This window comes from Natrix helvetica (assembly GCF_964273705.1).
Source record: "Natrix helvetica genome assembly, chromosome: 1".
NCBI lineage: Eukaryota > Metazoa > Chordata > Lepidosauria > Squamata > Natricidae > Natrix > Natrix helvetica.
The window spans coordinates 80,859,610-80,879,781 of NC_138548.1; the positions used below are offsets into that span (position 1 = coordinate 80,859,610).

General features: G+C 43.6%; 1 protein-coding gene across 1 annotated transcript; it reads left to right on the top strand.

The window, feature by feature from the left end:
* The first annotated feature begins 1,599 nt into the window (after positions 1-1,599).
* Positions 1,600-19,008, top strand: PEX16 (peroxisomal biogenesis factor 16). The gene is made up of 11 exons (XM_081938195.1): positions 1,600-1,818; positions 4,050-4,085; positions 7,294-7,370; positions 11,401-11,534; positions 12,017-12,117; positions 13,234-13,314; positions 13,461-13,613; positions 15,235-15,307; positions 15,932-16,051; positions 16,908-16,972; positions 18,581-19,008. The coding sequence occupies exons 1-11, from the start codon at positions 1,683-1,685 to the stop codon at positions 18,637-18,639; spliced, it is 1,035 nt and encodes a 344-aa protein (XP_081794321.1). The 5' UTR covers positions 1,600-1,682; the 3' UTR covers positions 18,640-19,008.
* Positions 19,009-20,172: the final 1,164 nt, after the last annotated feature.

Consider the following 20,172-nt stretch of genomic DNA (forward strand, 5'->3'; position numbering starts at 1 on the left):
AACAATCTGGTTATAACGTGAAAAATGATGTGACAGCATCTTAGTTACAATGGCAATTTGTCAATTCCAGCTGCAATCATTATTTGAATCACTATTGGTCATTAAGTCTGACTTCTGTGAACAGGATTAACATCTTCCTGCAGGCTTCCCCACTGACTTTGCTAATTGGAAGCTGGCAGTATTATTCAATACCACTGTAACTTTGACAGACTCTGAATGGTCAGTAAGTGAAGACTAGCTATATATTATTCTCCAAGGCAGGGATTCTGAAACTTTTTGACATCACAAGTCCCTTAGTATTATCTTAATGTAAAGAGCTCGCCTAAAAATCTAAACACCAAAAACGAACAATGAAAATATAATCCAATGAAACTTTGGGAAAGCTGCATTCATTGTTATAATGTAACTAAAAAAGGTCATTCACACATTCCCCACCCCCACCCCCCTTCTGTATGCATCTCCCCAAGAAAACTACTTCAGTTTGGGAAACTTTGCTCTAGTCTAGAGTCTAGGATGAGATGTCCCCCAAATCAATAAGTCCAAAATCTAATAGTACCTATCTCCGAATTGATCTCTAAAGAAAGAATCCAATGAGGTATCTGGGCCGACGTCCCATTTATTTTTAAATCAGCCTCCAAGAGTTTAAACTTTAGGGCGTGCTTCTACCCAGAGACGCGCGGAGTTACAGCCTTACAGCCGCGGACTTCTAAATAAAGAAAGACCCGCGATCCAGTCAGAGAGAAAGACTTTCAAAGGTAGCAGTTAGCGAATAAGACACCAGGCATGGACCATTGTCAAGCAGACGCTCTTATTATAGCCCCAACTATTATTACTTCACTTTCGCACAGGGCGCCACCAAACCACGTGCCAGTCGGTGCTGCAAAGCGGGAGAGGGCTTCTATTTTTACGGCGAGGTTTCTCAGGGACAGGAGACTTCCCCTACCAGCCTTTGGTATCATTCCCCCGACAGGCCGTTCCCCCACATGCTCTCCCCCTCAAGAGAGGACCCCCTATTAGACAAGGCACCTGCTGGGCATCCTCTCCAAAGCGGGGCAATGGGAGTCCACAGCACATCCCCCCCCCCAAAAAAACAGCCCGAGCCCCGAGCCCATCTCCTCCACCTAGCGCTTTCTTCATTAGCCCCTTCCTCTGCAAAAGCGAAATTTGCTGGCAGCGTTCAGACCCCCCCTCTCCGAAGACAGTCACAAAAATGGAGCTGCATCAAGCGCCGACTCTATGCCGGAGGTGAGTCGGGGCAACCCCCGTCGGCGCTGTGCAAGGAAAGTCTGTGGCGTCCCCGCGCAATACTCACACCTGGCCGTGGAGCGCGCTGCTGCCACGACGGCGCGCGCCTCCTCTCCAGCCCTTGTAAAAATGTCCACCTCCTCCACCTCCAGCAAGCGGGAGCGCCTGCTTAGTCTGAACCTCCTCGCGCTCGGCTCATTCTTCCCTCTGACTCGTCTCCACTCAGGGCTCGATTCGTTTCGTTCGCGCCAGCTTCGGAGCAGGTGCTGCGCAGGCGCAGAGGTAGAATGCCGTTCCGGACCAGGAGAGGCGGGGCCGGGGTGGGGGTGTGTCTATGTGTCCGGGCAGCAAAGTACAAACCGGAAGTGTGTGCGCAGGCGCAATGGGGGAGTGTCTCCCTCCGTGTGTAGGAGTACGTCGATCTTTTTAGGGCAGCCATGGCTGGATCGGCGCCGGGTCTAGTGGGGAGGCTGCGGCATTTGTGTTACCGGTATCAGGATTACGTGAAGCAGCATCCAGCGGCCACTGCTCAGCTGGAGAGCACAGTGCGGGGCCTCTCTTACTTGCTGCCAGGTAGGAGGGGACAAGCACCATTGCAGATGCCCTGGGAAAAGCTTTCTCTGTCCATAGGGTTTGGGGTTTTTTTGTACGAAAAGGTTGTTGAACTTGTGTTTTGCTCCCTTCGAATCCCAAATAGGATTCAGGCTCAGCATTTGTAACAGCTCGGTAATAGGCAGACGCCTGGCAGGTGAAGCTTTTGAACCCTGGAATTCCAATGTTGGCGTAGGCTTTACCTGTTGGGTTTCTTTCTGTGGTTTAAAAAAATGCCCAGCAGGTTTGACAAGAAAAAAAGCTAACAGTCACAGGCGACAGGGGAAATATAAATAGTGCTGCGGTCCTTCTCTTAAATCTTTCAGTTGGCCCTGGATTTGAAATCCTGATTTGGGGAAGGATTTTGGCTCTTTTTAAAAAACTACTTTTCCTTTTAATCAATTGCAGAGCTCGATCTCAGTTTAGGTAGTTCTTTATCACTGTAGTCTAGGTTCTGCTTGAGCAGGAGGCTGGACTAGAAGACCTTCAAGATCCCTTCCAGCTCTATTCTATTCTGTCCTCTGCTATTAGAGATATGTTAAATGTCTGCAGCTCAATGCTGTGGAAACTGCAGGTTTCAATCTCTAACTTGGCAACCTCTTTCAAAATTGTTTGGATTGTGCTTGGTGTTGGCTGGACAGGTCTGGTCTCCTAATAACTGTGGTCACAGCCTTGAGGTTTAATTTCTTCCATTCCACATGAAGAGTCCTAGGAGATCAAAGAATAATCCATCGAAGCAGAACTTAATTCATTGATTTTGAAATCAAGATCATTCTCATTCATTTGTCCATAATCTAATATTTTGAAGCATGTGGCTTTTGAACAAGGTTGTTATCTTTATTATGATTATTAAGGTAAGATCAATATGCTGAAGTGGGGGTTGCTGATAACACGCTGAAGACTCAGAGTTTCTGTTGATAGTCCTTGACTTATCATCACAAACAGCCCAGTTCTAAATTGTCATTTTGAAATGAGGTAATTGGAACTGCACATAATATCCCTAATCTGAAAGTAAGATTAATGTATGCAAAGGTATGGTGACTCTTGCTATTTTATTTTGGTTTGCTCCTCTACCCATAATAATTTTCTTCCTATTTAACTATTCGGCAAGGTTTTCAGACCTTTTCCTTAAAGAATTGGTGGCTCAGAGGCTAAGACGCTGGGCTTGTCGATCAGAAAGGTCAGCAGTTCAGCAGTTCGAATCCCTAGCGCTGCGTAATGGAGTGAGCTCCCGTTACTTGACCCAGCTTCTGCCAACCTAGCAGTTCAAAAGCATGTAAAAATGCAAGTAGAAAAATAGGAACCACCTTTGGTGGGAAGGTAACAGCGTTCTGTGCACCTTTGGCGTTTAGTCATGACCATGGAGATGTCTTCGGATAGTGCTGGCTCTTCGGCTTTGAAACGGAGATGAGCACCGCACCCCTAGAGTTCTGTTCAAGGGGAACCTTTACCTTTTTTAACCAGTTCATATTTAATAGTAGATTTGTAAAACTGATACCTTTTTAAAACCTTTTGAAGACCAAATTCCAAAGTCAAGGTGCTGCTATAGAGAAGACACTACCTTTGTTGATGGTGGGATAAATACAAAACAGGGACGAAAGAAGAAGTAAATCATACATAATTTCATACAGGGGGAGAGGGGCGTTTTTAGAATAGAAGTAAATCTGAATAAGAAGAAAAAGAATGCCATGAGTCCTTTGGTTACTGCTCATCAAGGAAAAAATGCTTTTAAACTATTTTTGAGGTGAGGTTTTAGTGATTTTAATGATTGAAGCTGCTCCATTCAGTCGCCCCCAACTCCACCCCAAATAAAGGGATTTTTCCCCATTTTACAAAACGGGAAAAATGTTGGAAGCATGTGTGAGTTGGGGAACCATATAAAATTGTTTAACAAATTTCTGATTATAGTGATATGTTAGATGTAGTGTAAAACCTTAGATTACACTCCAAAAATATGGCAGATAGGAAAACACAGGCAAGACATTTGTTAGGAGTCTGTGAAAAATATATGTTTCCCAATTTTAGATGAACCTGTCGTACTATTTTGAATTAGTTAAGCGTATATATAATTCAGAATAGATGTGGGATGGTTGGGCAATACGTTGGCTTCATTGTGTATCTTGCTTCACAGTTACTCCCTCAAAACTCTTGCACTGACTGTTCTCAAGTGGTATGAATAGTGGGTCAGGTTTCATTTGTACTTATTTTTACAGGTCGATTTTCTGACTCTCATGAGCTGTCTGAACTGGGTAAGTAAAACTGCTTTGAGGTTCTGAAATAGTAAAAATATCATTGGGTTCTTTCAGAAATCCATGTGGGATTGTGCTAGGGGAAAAAAGATACATGCTTATTGCATATCCTGGGTTATTAAATAACTTCCAAAAAATTTAATGTAGAATCAGATTTTGACTTTTTAAAAACTCAGTTTTTAGCTTGTAGCTAAGTTGGCAACTGGGTACATGCACCTCTAGTACTCTGAGATCACATTGCTAAAATTGAATATCAAAAATGTAACTTTCAGCAGCACAAGTTTTGGTTTCCCTCCATACGAAAACATTAAGGTGGAAATGATAGCAGGAGGTTTCTGAGGGACAGAATGCTTTCATTTCCAATTTTGACATTTGCCCCAAAACATTGTAATTGTCAAAAACTCAGACTATCAAAATCTATCTATTTCAGTGCTAATATTTGATAGCACAATTAGAATTTGAAGTGTTGGAGTTGTCTATATGACACTAGGTCTCCATCATTCCCAATTTGCGTAACTGCAGAGAATACTGATCACATTTGATATATATTGTACTCCAATGCATTTTAAGAGTACTAGCTTGGAGAAGCCTGTCTGAAATAAATTATCTATTGTTTAAGAAAATAAATCCTTTGAGTCAAGTTTGACCCCTGGTAACTATATGAATATAGTCTCATTGTATAATAGTGGTTTGACCTTTTTCCTACTGGGATGTTTTGTGATTTCTCTCTCTAGCTTATAGCCCTGATCTATCATGGAAGTCTTTCATCCAAGTAGTAACCAGACATGGTCATACTTAGCTTCCAAGTCCAGACATGTTTAGTCAGCTGTCTAATGAAATATTTAGCACTGTTGTAAGAAATTAACATTGTTACTGAAAAAAGGTTAAAAGAAAATTGCAGGAAATGGTTTTTTTTTAGCAATTTTACATATAAATCCATATTTATATGAGCATTCCTAAAAGAGGACTGTCTGACCCAATTCTTTACTATTGAACAACTTGGAAGGATATATCTCAGTTTAATAAGCTTCAGCCCCTTCATTCTCCTTTTATGATGGGCTCAAAATTGTTGCTTTTCTGTTAAAGATCATTTTTTCATTTTGTCTCTTACAGTATTAAAAGTCACCTTCAAAATATGGGTTCTGGTCTGAAGTCATTAGTCTCAGTTTTTAAAAACTGTAATTACTGATCTAGGGTTACAGTTACAGTTATTACAGACCAAGATTTCGTGATTTAATCATATAGAGCAGCAGTTCTCAACCTGTGGGTTGCAACCCCTTTGGGGGTCGAACGCCCTTTCAAAGGGGTCGCCTAAGACCATCGGAAAACACATATTTTTGAAAAAAATGTGGAAAACATAAAATAATTTTATGGTTGAGGGTCACCACAACATGAAGAACTGTATTAAAGGGTCGTGACATTAGAAGGTTGAGACCCACTGATGTACAGCAACCCTAATTGAACGTTGTGTCTTATGCTTGCTTCATATTTGTCATGCAATCATTTGAATGTAGTCAATATTTGAACATAAGCTAGAAAGTTGAAAAATAAATAATTTCAAGATAGTTAATTGACTTCTTTCGATGTGATGGGTGTGGCAATAAATGTATACGGTTGTACAATTTTAAGTATTTTCAAAATAATGAAATTACAATCGTTTCATTCCTTGCCACACTAATATCTAGCATAGCACAATATGTTCATTCATATTTCTTGAGGACATAAAGTTTTCCATCCTAAAAGAAGGAATTTCCTGTCCTCTGCAAAAGATCTCTGTGTCCCTCAATCCTTAGTTGTTTTTGTTTGATTTATCCTACAATAAGACATCAGTGTGGGTCTCTTGACCTAACTTCTGTGTTCTGTGGATTTTGTTGTCCATGATAAACTTACTATAGTTTATCAAATATCATGAACAATTCAAATACTTTTAAATTTTCTTTAAATTTTCTGTTAGTATTTTTCTGGTTTCAGAAGGATTGAATTATTGATTTTTCTTTTGTTTAATTTCTTAGCCTGTTTATGTCTGATCTATATTAATGGTCCTGAGGCTTGTGTGAAATCAATTTTTTTTTAAACTATATAAGTCATGGTGGCTCAGTAGTTAGAATGCAGTAAAGTAGGCTACTTCTGCTGACTGGCAGCTGCCTGCAATTTGGCAGATCGATATCTGACCAGGCTCAAGGTTGACTCAGCCTTCCATCGTTCTGAGGTAAAATGAGGATTCAGATTCTTGGGGGCAATATGCTGACTCTGTAAAACCGCTTAGAGAGGGCTGTAAAGCCCTGTGAAGCGCCATATAAGTCTAAGTGCTATTGCCATAACAAATCTAATGAAACCAGAGGCGGTTTTCTACCGGTTTGGCCCAGTTCGGCTGAACCGGTCGTGGCATGCCGGCCTGGGTCGCAGAACCGGCAGCGACCCAGGCTGGCCATGCCCCCAAACCTGGTCACTGCTGTCGCCGTTGCCATTGCCATCTTTTTTTTTTTAGTTGTGCACATGCACAGAACAATTTCCATTGAACTGCGCATGCACGCACAGGGCACATCCAGTGCGTGCATGAGCAAACCGGAAGTAATGCCGGCTGAAACTCACACCTGAATGAAACCCCTATTGTACTTGTTTGGCCCAGACTAGGAGCAGTGTTCCATAAATAGGTTGCCACAACCAAGAAGACCTTCTCCCAGTTCTATGTAATATTCTTCTCATACAGAGAGGCAGAGAAGTGAGCAGCTAGCATATTTAACACTTGAAGGACCAAGGACACGAACAGTCTGTGGCTCTCTAGTTATTCCTACAAACCGGGGGGGGGGGGGGGAAGTATGTTCCATAACATATTTAGTCTTCCTTGAAATTCCTGCAGGGTCAGGATTTTCGTTAAGATTGCAGTTTGGCTCCAGACGCCATTTCAGAAATGTTTTGCATCACAGAACATGTTATCAAAAGTATGGCTATTTTGAAAGGGAGTTGTGAATGAATGCACTCTGTTCCTTTGCTTGGATCCTATGGAAGAAAGCCAAAATATGACCAAGACTCATCCTTCAGAAGTAGTTAGAAAAACTGATTTAAATACAATCTAAAAGTATTTTTAAGTCAGCAATCTCTTTATTTTCCAGTCTCTAATGGAAAAAAAAAACAGTAGCTTTTTACTTTTATTCCTTTTTAATTACATTTCCCCCTCCCCTCCCCAAACTCCATCTTCCTTTCTCAGTGTATTCTGCCTCCAGTCTGCTGGTCCTACTCAACGATTGGATTCTTCGGAAGGAGCTGCACCAATCCCTTCCAGTGGTAAGAGAGTCTTGCAGGCCAAAGGGAGTTATTATGAACTTCCTCTTGCCTTTTGCTCTATTGATACTTCGACTCTGAAACTTCTACCTAAATCAGGGGTGTCCAAACTTGGGAACTTTAAGATTTGTGGACTTCAACTCCCAGAATTCCCCAGCCAGCATGGCTGGCTGGGGAATTCTGGGAGTTGAAGTCCACAAGTCTTAAAGTTCCCAAATTTGGACACCCCTGACCTAAATTAACTTCGGGCTGCTCACTGCTCACCTTTTTGCTTGCAACATTTAGCATGATAGATGGTGAAGATTACAGTAGTGTTTGACTCCTCAAAGGTTTAGAGCAGCCCTGCCCTTTGGGGGGGGGGGGGGGGGGAAAGGACCATATTGTTCAATTAAAAACCATTGCATAAAGAATGCAGGTAGTCTTCATCTGATTACCACAATCAAACGTAAACTCCCTTGCTAAGCAAGATAGTTGTTAAGTGAATTTTGCCCCATTTTACAATCTTTCTTGCCATGGTTGTTGAGTCCCTGCAGTAAGTAACACGGTTGTTAAATGAATCTGTCTTTCCCATTGCCTTTGCTTGTCAGTGGGTCGCAAAAGATGATCACGTGATCCCAGGACACTGCAAGCCTCATAAATACATGCCAGTTGCCGAATGGCCAGATTTTGATCAAATGGCCATGGGGATGCTGCACCAGCCATAAGTGTGAAAAACGGTCATAAGTCACTTTTTCAGTGCCGTTGTAACTTCGAACAGTCACTAAATGAATGGTTGTAAGTCAATCACTACCTATACCTGATGTCCCAAACAGCTGTTTAGCAGCTGGCCAGAGCAGCAGCGAGGGAGCTGGTATTGGTAACAAGGCCTGAAGGTGTGAGAAGCTCTTGACCTCACATGTTTTGCGATGGTGGTGAATTTATTAACTTTTTGTTTTAAAAAAACTGGTGGATCACACAAAGAGTTCCTGGGTGGGCTGCATGTTGTGCAGGCCTGATTTAGATTAACAAGAGAAGATGTGATCTGAACGGAGTCCTTGGTGCTGTCTGAGTTTGGTTGTTTCCTTGCAGATGTTTTGTTACCCAATTAGGTGCACTGAAGATGTTACTAGATGGGTGAAGAATGTCTGCAAAAACGAAAAACTCAGAAAGCAGCCAGGATTCTACAGTTCAATCCTGCGCTGCAGATATTATTATTAGGGATCTGAGTGCTTGGATTCAAATGGCAATGAGGAAGCAGTGAAAGTGCCTTTCTTTCTTTTCTGGATAGATGAAAGGATCTTCTTTTCCTCCTAGCGAAAGAAAGAAAAGAAGGGCCCCAAACATCTTTGTCTTCCTCATTCAGGCCACTGACAGTTAGAATACACAATATTAAGCGGCAGATAGGCTGGTGGGGGACAGAGAAATCTGCAATGTGCAGAGATACTGCTTCCTAAATATTAGGTAAAGGTTCCCCTCGCACATATGTTCTAGTCGTTCCCGACTCTAGGGGGCGGTGCTCATCTCCGTTTCAAAGCCTGAAGACATCTCTGTGGTCATGTGGCCATGTGACAGGTGCATGGAACACTTTGCACCTATTTTTCTACTTGCATTTTTTACATACTTTCGAACTGCTAGGTTGGCAGAAGCTGGGACAAGTAACGGTAGCTCACTCCGTTACGCGGCACTAGGGATTCGAACTGCCGACCTTTCTGATCGTCAAGCTCAGAGTCTTAGCCACTGAGCCACCGCGTCCTAAATATTACCTGTCTCTTTAAGAACCTTTCCATGTCCCCGCAACAAAGCTCTGGCACGCAGGCCTCTGATGCTGGCCAGTGGTTGAAATGGGATAAGTCAAGCTTGAGCACAAATAGTTAAAGTTGAAAGACCCACAAACATCCCCAGGAGATCACCCCATTGCTTTTGTATGGAAGTGCTGGACACATTGCACCCCTCATTCCTCACACAGTTGCCTCTGCACAGTAGAAAGGATGTGTGGAGAGAGAGAAAGTAAAGAGATTAACTTTGGTAAGAATTACCAGGTCTGAGGCTTGCATGAAAGAAAGCTTTATTAAGAAAACAGCATTATGATAGGTACTTACATCTGTCTGCAGATAATGTGTCTTGTCTGCTTTCCTCCATTATGGAAAAAAAAGCAGCTACACAGGTCAAAGAAAAGGAAGAAATACAATAGAAGAGATGAGAGCCTGAAAATATCAGTCTAACCCAGGACTGTCAAACTGTCCTCACAACCCACATCTGGTTTAACGAAGGGGGGAAAGTCCTGATATGTCATGTGACGCTGCTGTGACGACATGGGTTTTGACACCCCTGGTCTAACCAATAAAAGACCTGTTACATAGAGATATAAAAGTAACTCAGACAAGGAAAGGGCAGAGAAGAGCAGAGACTTATCTGTTTATGGAGATTCTTAGTCATCCAGGTCATGGTTGTCCCAAAGGTATTTTTTCAAGAGGCAACTGGACTTTCTGGGTTTTCCTTAATGTTTCGCTTCTCATCCAAGAAGCTTCTTCAACTCTGACTGGAATCCTTCCATTCCCCACCATCCAATTAGAGCTGAAGAAGCTTCTTGGATGAAAAGCGAAATGTCTTCAAAGAAAAAACCAGAAAGTCCAGTTGCCTCTTGAAAAGACAGAGGGACAGAGTCTATCTGTTAACCATATCTATGTCTATGGATTCTCGTGACCAGTGGATTTATAGATGCAGAAAGCTGGTGTATCCAGTGTGCAAAATACTGAGAATTAAAACAAAAATCAAGGTTTTACTGTACATTGAAGCTACCGTGTTTCCCCGAAATTGCAACATGTCCTGATAATAAGACCATGCCATATTTTTCCTGTGGGCAAAAACATACGCCTTCCCCCAATAATAAGCCCCCTGGACAACGCCCCCCTCCAGTCAGGCAGAGCGCCACTCATCAACCTAGTGATATCCCGAAGGCGCAAAGCCGCAGGAGCCAGAGGGAGGGGGGGCAAAGACGCTCACATTGCTTGACGCCGTTGGGATAGCACTAGGTTGGTGAGTGGCGCTGTGCCCAGCTGGAGCAGGGGGTTGCCGGACAGCTGCTCTCATGAGCAGCTGCCCGGCAACGCCACTTTCCAGCCGGGCAGAGCGCCACTCACCGACCCAGTAATATCCCAAAGGTGCTAAGCCGCATGGCGCTTTGCCCGGCTGCAAAGAGAGGTTGTGCGAGCACTTGTTCTGCCTCCAGCTCACGGGCCTCCCAGCCTCACCATGCCCAGCTCTCCCTGCAGGGCTGGGCCAGGGTGCTGGTGCTGCTGCCGCCGCGGCCCCACTTCCGCCACCGCCGCTCTGGCGTCGCTGCCACCATGCTCTGAGCATAACCGGCTTCCAAACTCTGGAGATCCGCTGCCGAGTCTTCCGGCAGCAGCCGCTCTGGGACTATGCTCTATGGTTGTGGGCTGGCTGTTGGGAGACTCTGGTGGGACAGACAGTCTTCCCGCAGCCAACCCACAACCATAGAGCATAGTCCCAGAGCAGCCGCTGCCAGAAGACTCGGCAGCAGATCTCCGGAGTTTGGAAGCCGATTATGCTTGGAGCATGGCGGTGGCAGCGGGGCCGCGACAGTGGCAGCACCCTGGCCCAGTCCTGCAGGGAGAGCTGGGCATGGTGAGGCTGGGAGTCACGCGAGCTGGAGGCAGAACAAGTGCTTTCTCAACCTCTCTTTCCATCTGGGCAGAGTGCCACGCGGCTTAGCGCCTTTGGGATATTACTGGGTCAGTAAGTGGCGCTCTGCCCGGCTAGAAAGGGGGGTTGCCGGGTGGCTGCTCATGAGTGTGGTTACCTCATGGCGGCTTTGTTGCTCTGCTGTGATAGCGTAACACAGCCGTTTGCCCCTGAGGCTGTGCCCGGTTCTTCGAGCACCTGCTCGCAAGAGAGCAGCCACCCAGCAACCCCAAACCAATAAGCCCCTCCCTCCCGATAATAAGGCCCAAGCAAAATTTGGGGGGTCAAAAGGGAAACACGGTAATCATACTGAATCATCTCAAAGGTTTGTTTGCATTTTCCTGTATAGCCACTTCCCCAGCAGAAATTGCTAACATGGCTGAGTGTTCTCGAATGCCTGGAGGTCTTTGCCGAGATGGGAGCTGCCAAGGTGTGGGGTGAGAATGGCCGGTGGGCCACTATTGTCCTCATCCAGTTAACCAAGTGAGTGTTGAACATAGAGATGGGGAATCCAGGGCTATTTGGTTCCGCATCAAAGTGCATTTGATTGGCAAACAAAAGAAAGAGGGTCTTTCTACTGGTAGATCCTAAGTGTTTATAGCTCATGCAAAGTCAGCGTGATTGTATGGCATGTGTAGTATAAACCACATGGTTTTTAAAATAAGTTCAGAATAAGTTTGGGCTCTTGTCAAATCTACTTGATTTTTATTTGTGTCCAAAATAATATGCGAACTTTCTTCTTGATAAGTGAGTATGATTTTATATAAGCCTTCTGATTTTCATTAGCCAAAACATTTCCAAGAATGATCACAGGGTCAAGTTGTTGGGAGAGTCTACCAACACTGCCAACTTTGTTTATTCAGTTTAAATCCTGCTCTTCATAGTATCCCTGCGCTCCTTTGGTATCTTGATTGTGAAATTGTGTGCCTTTGTTGCTCATAATTGTGCCTTTCTCTGACCCACAGAGCCATTTTGCGCCTCCTGCTCTTGCTCTGGTACAAAGCTGGCATCCAGACCTCTCCTCCCATTGTGCCACTAGACAGGAGGGAATCACTGTATCAGAAAGGTGAGTCAAAACCAATTTAGTTAATCAGTATAATCAAGGGGAATGGAGGATGTTTTGGATGCTGTTGAATTATTGTTGTGCCCTCCAGTTTTCCAAATAACCCATACTTGAATAATATCAGCACACATATTTTGTGGGTTTCTTGTATTACTCTGTATTAAATATTCATTTCCACTGATGCTGAGCTCAGGCCTGAAATAAATTCATTTATTTGTGCGCCTGCAGGGATGTAGCTATTAAAGAGACCATCATGGTTACGATGATGATTCCACATTTTTGCAATCATGTATTCTTCCATTTGGGGAAAGTTTACCAAAAAAAAAAAAAAAGGACTTACAATGAGATCACTACTGAACAAAAATATCATTAGTGCAATTCTATTAAAATAAGTCTGACCAAGGAGCTGAGTCTCAGTGCTCTGAAAAAGTATGCATAACTGCATTCTCACAGACTCCTTTGCAGCTTCCAACTCTACTTTGTCATCCCATATTGAGAAGAAAAGACTCACTACCTAAAAATGAGATCAAATGGCTAAGGGGATTGCTGTGGGCAATTCCTGAACAAATAGCCCAGGACTATCCACTTGTGTTTGTTGTTCATATTTGCATAGTATACACTCAAGGTAAGCCCATAGAGAAGTTGCCTTGAAGTTCATTTTTTCGCAACACAAATGAGAAGGACCTCTGGAGCCTCATTCTTTAAAGTAGGCATGCTAGAAAGTTTGAGCAGCATTTTCTGGGGACCTGCCTGGATCTGCTCAGTGGTCTGCAGGGTTTTCCATTCCACTTGGAATGTTGAGTATCCCCATCCCCATTCTTGACTGGGGAGTGCTTGTACTGTAGACTACTTCTGCTGTCTGCCGGCTGCCTGCAATTTGGCAGTTCAAATCTCACCAGGCTTAAGGTTGACTCAGCCTTCCATCCTTCCAAGGTCGGTAAAATGAAGACCCAGATTGTTGGGGAAAATATACTGACTCTGCAAACCGCTTAGAGAGGGCTGTAAAGCTCTGTGAAGCGGCATATAAGTCTAAGTGCTATTGCTATTGCTATCTCGGTGCACGTGGGAGAATTGCACCCTCCTCTGATTGTGGCCTTACATACCTGTATCTTTTGACAGCCCTGGAAGCCAGCTTAGTAGGAAAAGAACAGATCTTCGTGGGGAAGCGCAGTAGTCGTGTAGTGAGGTCTCTCGAAAGCAGTAAGTATCATTCCAGCTTGCTTTTTCTGATATAACTTTTTGGGAGGCTAGGTAAATTATTGGCCGTATGTGACTTTTTCTGGCCAAATATCTTGCTGGTTGCTGATAAATATCCATGCATGACCATACTTTTGTCTTAATTTCAGCCCCTACCCTGCACTCTAGACATTGGGGTGAGCCTCAGCAACGTGAGGAAAAGCAGAACCAAAGAGCAATGGAGAGCAACCAACCATCAACACCTTTGGGCTCCCAGGAGACACTTGCTGAGTCTATCTTCGTTACCCGTCCATTGTTGCACTGTATCCTATTTTGACTTTCAGTGGTTCTTGTAGTCTGTTCTGTGTGCCACTAGAGTGAGCTGCAGCCTTAGTATAAATTGTCCTAGTTCAGAAGGGTGTTTATTTCCAAGCAGGATCGAGATTTTGGTTTGGTCTCCATTAGAGATACTACCGTTTATGGTGAAACAGTGAGGAATAAAAGGGTTGTATTGATTTTAGACATTTCCAAACCATGTTTTAAGGTAGACTACATAGAAAGGTCTTGTACAGTATATGGTCATTGAGAAATAAAATCCATTCTCTTTGGTGAAGCTGTTTCCCACATCAACAAAGGCAGAAGTGGTATAGAGCAGGTTCTGACCAGTTCTGGAGAACCAGTAGTGGAAATTTTGAGTAGTTCGGAGAACTGGTAAATACCACCTCTGACTGGCCCTGACCCCATCTATTCTCTGCCTCCTGAGTCTCAGCTGATCGGGAGAGAATGGGGATTTTGCAGTAACCTTCCCCTGGAGGAGGGAGGGAATGGAGATTTTACAGTATCCTTCCCTTGCCGCCCCCACTAAGCTACACCATGCCCACCAAGCCATGCTCACAGAACCGGTAGAAATTTTTTTCAATCCCACTACTGAACAAAGGTCACTTATGTTAATCATCTAGAAACAAAATTAAGAATATCGCCCATAATATAGCAGCTTCTGCATCCGATGCTAGCAAGGAACGTGTATCTTTGTATCTTGAATTCTGAAAAATTGAGAAAAACCCAAACAAGGCAATAGGAACTGGGGGTGTTTGTTATAAAAGAAATATACAGATGTATTATTGTATTACAAATTAGTGGTATGTTTGAATTTTAGGTACACTCTCTTAAGTTCTTGAAAAACATTGAACCCATCAGCCGTATACTATTTTCAGGCCTTGAGGTTGGGCAAGGAGGGTGTTTTGCCTGGCACCAAATGTAATGCAACACCACGGTGGTCCTTGCAGCTTGTTCTTTATTTTATGTACCTTCTTCAATGAGTGGGTGGGGGAAATAAGCAGGAAGACTGAGCTCTTGTCCATTTTTTGTTGGGAATACGTCCCACCGAATTCATACAGCAATTGGAAGAAAATTGTTTTTAACAGTATTTCCAGCTATAATAGAAGTTAAATTGCTAGACACAGGAACAGAAGCCCAGCAGCTTGGCAGCATTGCATATCTGACCACTGCAGTGGAGAGGGACAGCGTGAAGATGTTCTTCATGCAAGACAAAAATTTGCTTAGGAATAATCTTGTAGATGTCTTAAGTAACTACAGTAAAATACTTCTCATCCAGTTTGAATGAGCAGTACTTTCAAAAAATGATCATTCTGAAGAGAAAAAGATTTCAGTGCCTCTTAATTTTTAAAGGGAAGAATTTGAAAATGGTTGTGGAGGGACGAAGCAACAAAAGGGAATTGGACTTTCTCTGTGTGTGTGGGTGTGTGTCTGTTCGTTCCATAGTACCTCTCTATTGATTTTCATCTGATCTGCACCCCTCAATTTCTTCTGATATTTTATCTAGCATTTATAACTTCTGTTATAATTTAGCCTGCCTGGATTTGAGATGTTCTGTGAGCGATTCCATTGCCTCTTGTTTCTTGGTTCCTTAATGCTTGTCTCAAGTATTGAGTTTAGCCGTGTGGGGGCAAAAATCTTGGAAACCCTGGCTTCTATCAGGCATCTTGGATGTTGCAAGGTCAGTTTGGAAAAAAGCCATGTTGGTTTAAGTTTTATTTTTACCTCTTCTTACATCATAAATTTTAATTTCCACTTAATGATACCTTTGGTCCCAGCTGAGAGAGGAGACGCTGCACTTCATTGAGAGGCTGGAGTATTTATCCAGTTTAAATCCTGCTCTTCTTTTCAAGCAAGTACACAAGGTAGCTAAACAAAATACAGAGATAAACATTTTTAAAACTTAATTTTAAACTTAATAATGAAAACTTTGTTGAAGGACATGCTGTTTAGCTGTTATTCTAAATGCAGACAGAGTGAAAACTAAACACAGCTTTCCTTTCTTTTTTGTGGTAGTAGTTGCTTTTTATATTTTTGAGAAGATGGAAACTGTCTTAATTTGTAGTTCTAAAACTTTTATTATTAAAATGTATACTTGAAATCTGCAAAGAGCAAACACAAAATTAAAAGGAATGTTTTGAATCAAACAGCAAGACTGTGGCCTTGTTGTTCTGAAGCTGTTAACTGGGAATGAAAGGAAGGATCTCTCGTCTTTGAAAATCTGAGACTAATTGCAATGTGATTATGAAAATTCTCATAATCATATAAAATATCTTTAAATCGCCTTGTTTCCCCCCCCCCCCAGCTTGAGTTTACTGAGTGATAAGAAGGATCTCAACAAACGTGAACGAATGGAGTTGAAACGTCGGACTATCCTGCTACTATATTACCTATTAAGATCCCCCTTCTATGACAGATACTCTGAGTAAGTCTGCCAGCTTCCACAGAAACAAATGTCTTCTTGACTACCGCTATAAATAAATATACAGGACCACAATTTCTGCCTAAGCCAAATTGAGATGATACATTTTTGGATGGCCAGAAGCATTAGGAGCTAGTTCAGAAAGGAGCATTATATCTATAGGGTTCTCATCCTGGAGACGAGAAAAGGAACGAGGTCATCCTTGGGTACCTTCTCAGGGTCTGGCCCCAAGCTCCCCATTTTGAGCAGCCTTTGGTAAAGACAGTGCACTCACCCTGGTGCTTCCTCTCCCATTGCTAGTATGAGGACTCAAGGTACAAGGAGCATCCATCTACATCTCATCGGAGGGTCAGGTGCATCAGTCCATCCTTCCTTATTCCTTGGCACATCAACTCTTCCATCCTCCAACACAAGCCTGCCAAAAGTCTTCCTTGTTTCCGACCATAAAAGTGGCTTCTTAGGCAACTAAGAGTCTCTCAAAGCCAACACATCTGTCTTTGTTTCAAGGCAAACAATATCCATCTCTGCTTCAGAAAGTCCCTTTGTTAATGGCAAAGTCCCCAGATTTGTCTTTAGGGAATGGAAGGCCATCCTAAGATCTATTGCTGCAAGTCACTACGGCTTGAGCTACTAGCAGCTAATAATAATAATGTTATTATTAGCACCATTATACTTCATGGGAGTCTTGCACCAGCATTTATTATTTTAGAAATCCATGGTTTGAGAACCTCTGACTAAGACAGAAATGTAGAGGCCTCTGAAATCCCTGACCTTGCTTTAGTTCAGGAGAGCATTTATTGTTGGGAAAGAAGCCACTAACTTCCTTTCCTTGTTTTTTTTTCCCCATATGCCTTTGTAGGGGCAGGATCCTCTTTCTTCTGCGCTTGTTGGCAGATTATGTCCCTGGCGTCGGCCTAGTGACTCGTAAGTAGAAGCCTGCCACTTCCCCCCCTCCCCCGAAGATAGCTTTCATCGGTGAAGGAAATCATGAGGATGGAGTCCCCTCCTCTCTGTATGCTTGTCTGAAGAATCTCTGTATATTTACATGAGGGAAAGTTGAAATGCCTATAGATCAGGGGTGTCAAACTTGTGGCATCATGTTGTCATCACGTGATGTATCGTGACTTTTCCCCCCTTTGCTAAACCGGGCGTGGTCAGCATGTGACGCATCTGGCCTGCTGGCCACGAGTTTGACACCCCTACTATAGATGAAGGCAAAGTTGGAAATGTTGAGTTTGTTTGATGTCGTCACTGAGGATTTTGAAATGTCTCCCCAGAATCTCTAGTTGGTTCCTCCGTTATGTTGACAGTGAGACATTGGACTTGTTTTATCAGGCTTGCTTAGTGGATGATGTCTGGGATCTACAAAACCTTCTCTGCCATTATCATGTTAACAGTTAGAAAGCTCAAATGTTTTGGATCTAGCATCTGGAAATTTCTAGGCAATATCTAGAAATGCAGGTTATTACATGAATAAGATCAGTGCATAACATTCAGGGTTCCCCCACCCTCCTGTAAAGTTGCTACTTGTTCTTACCCAAGCTTCCCGAGAGCATGAAGCAGTCTCCTTGTCCCAACAAAAAACCCTTTTATTAATTTACTGTGAATTCTGCTCATTCACATCCAGCAATGTCTTTTAAGGGAGGATTTACTGTCACAGATCTTATCTGGCTTGGAGAACTGACAGGATGATATTTGCAAAACTTGGCAAGGCATCTCAGAGAGTCACGAACCAATTAAGCAAACTGTCTCCTGCAAACGCCAATCCCCTTTCGCTCCTCTTTTATTTCCTCTGGGAGGGGCCATTCATCGTCCACCTGTGGCCTTCCTCCCAAGTTCCGAAGCCCTGCCCCCCCCCCCCCCCCCGTCTGCCTCCAACACAGAGCCTTCCTCAGACTCCAGGACTGGCCCATGTTCCTCCCCAACCTTCTCACTGTCCAAATCTGCTGTCAGCTCCTCTGGCCGCTGGCGGGCTACAGCAGCACTTTTCTCAAAAATTAGGCTGGGTAACAGAAGCCTAGAAACTGTGGTAAGGATTTATGACTTCCTTGCAATTCCTATCACATCACCTGCTAGCCTCCTATGTGGATTAATTTAGTTTAGGGGATTAAGAAGTATATTTAGTGTTTGGTTAACTCATTTCAGTTTGTCCTCTTTTTTTCTGTTGTCAAGGTTCTTGCCTAAACATATCCTCAGGTGACTTTTTACTCTACAGCAGTGGTTCTCAACCTGGGGGTCGGGACCCCTTTGGGGGTCGAACGACCCTTTCACAGGGGTCACCTAAGACCATCGAAAAACACATATTTTCGATGGTCTTAGGAACCGAGACACCAGTTGGGGGTCACCACAACATGAGGAACTGTATTAAAGGGTCGCGGCATTGGAAAGGTTGAGAACCACTCCTCTACAGGATAATTTAAAGGCTCTAGGAGGGAAGGGTGTCATGAACAACAAAAAATTGGAAATCCAGTTAGCAACTTGCTATTTTAAAATGTCTCCCCCTCTTCCCCCCCCCCCCCCCTTCAATTTCAGGACCTTTGATGGATTACTTGCCAGCCTGGCAGAAAATTTATTTCTATAATTGGGGCTGATCTGGCTTCGGCTTGAACTACTGCGACCAGAGAAGATTCGAGCTGAAAGCTTGTGCTGACAGAATGACTTTATACAGAAGAAAACAATCATGAGACTTTGGGGGGTGGCGGGGAGGGCAGCAGCACATCTCTCTGTGACATGTTTTAATGGTTTGAGAGAGAAGAATAAGGCTTTTCCTGACTCTTTTTTTTTTTTTAATGCCTTCCCGTCAGTACTACAAAGGCGGCTTAAAACGTGTATGCTGTTTCCTTCCTATTTGGTAATAACTGGTTTCAGAGCATGGGACTTGGGTTTTGGGAGGGGTGCGGAACTCTTTTTTGTAAGCATTTTGTACAGTTGTGGATTAATAAAGCCAGGGAACTGCGGTGCCTTTGGGCTAATTGGCCTGGTCTCTTGAATGCTCAGTCGTGAATCTGCAGGAACTAAACCGATGGCAAGCAGAACAATTTCAAAGCAACGCTAGTAGGACATGGTATTTTTAAATAGATTTCCAGTACAGGGGTAATTAAAATATAGCTGACTCTGGGGCAGAAACGGAAGAGAAATGCTGTATTTGTAGACAAACACTGAAAACTATCGAGTTGCGAATATTCATATATGGCTGGGAATTGTTTATGGCGCTTGTGTCATTAATTTCTGCGGCGAAGGATTCCGTAGGTATCACCTTCCACATTATGGTAAATCTTTACAGAACTTCTTGCCGCTTCACAGGTCTCTGATGCTGTTAAATTCACAAGAGTATTTCTTCAAAAGTTAAGAAGCCTGCTTTGTATGGTAATTTCTGGAAACATATCTCAAAGGGTGCTTATGGATAAAAGATGGGGGGAGGGTCAGAGGGAGAGGTGGCATTCGGCAGGTTCTGACCAGTTCTGGAGAACCGGTAGCGGAAATTTTGAGTAGTTTGGAGAACCGGTAAATACCACCTCTGACTGGCCCCGCCCCACCTATTCTCTGCCTCCCAAGTCCCAGCTAATCCAGAGGGAATGGGGATTTTGCAGTAACCTTCTCCTGGAGTGGGGAGGGAATGGAAATTTTATAGTATCCTTTCCCTGCCACGTCCACCAAACCACGCCATACCCAAGCCACACCCACAGAACCAGTAGTAAAAAACTTTGAATCCCATCATGGGTCAGAGGGTACCCAAATCAAGCAGAAGTTGGGAGGATCAATTAATGGCAATAAGCATGGGCAACTATGGAAGATGGAACAAAGTAGCTTTCTCTAAAATGGACTTCAACCACACAGCTGAAACAGTATTGGGGGGGGGGAGGTTGGGGGGGGAAGCGGATGCCTGCTTCTTGCTCTTAAAGTGACCTTTGTTCACTGCCCAGCACATGGAACTCAGCATTGCCCTGCATTCTATACCTTTGTGACAACACTGTAGCCTTTGAATGCTGCCTTCGGTTCTGCCAAGGAGAGAAAGATAGATCAAGCTGGGCTTGGCTTTGTAGGCCAGATGGGATTTTTGATCATGTTACTCCTGATGCAGCAACTGCTGCCTGTACCAGGTCTTCAAAGGTAATGGTTAGAGC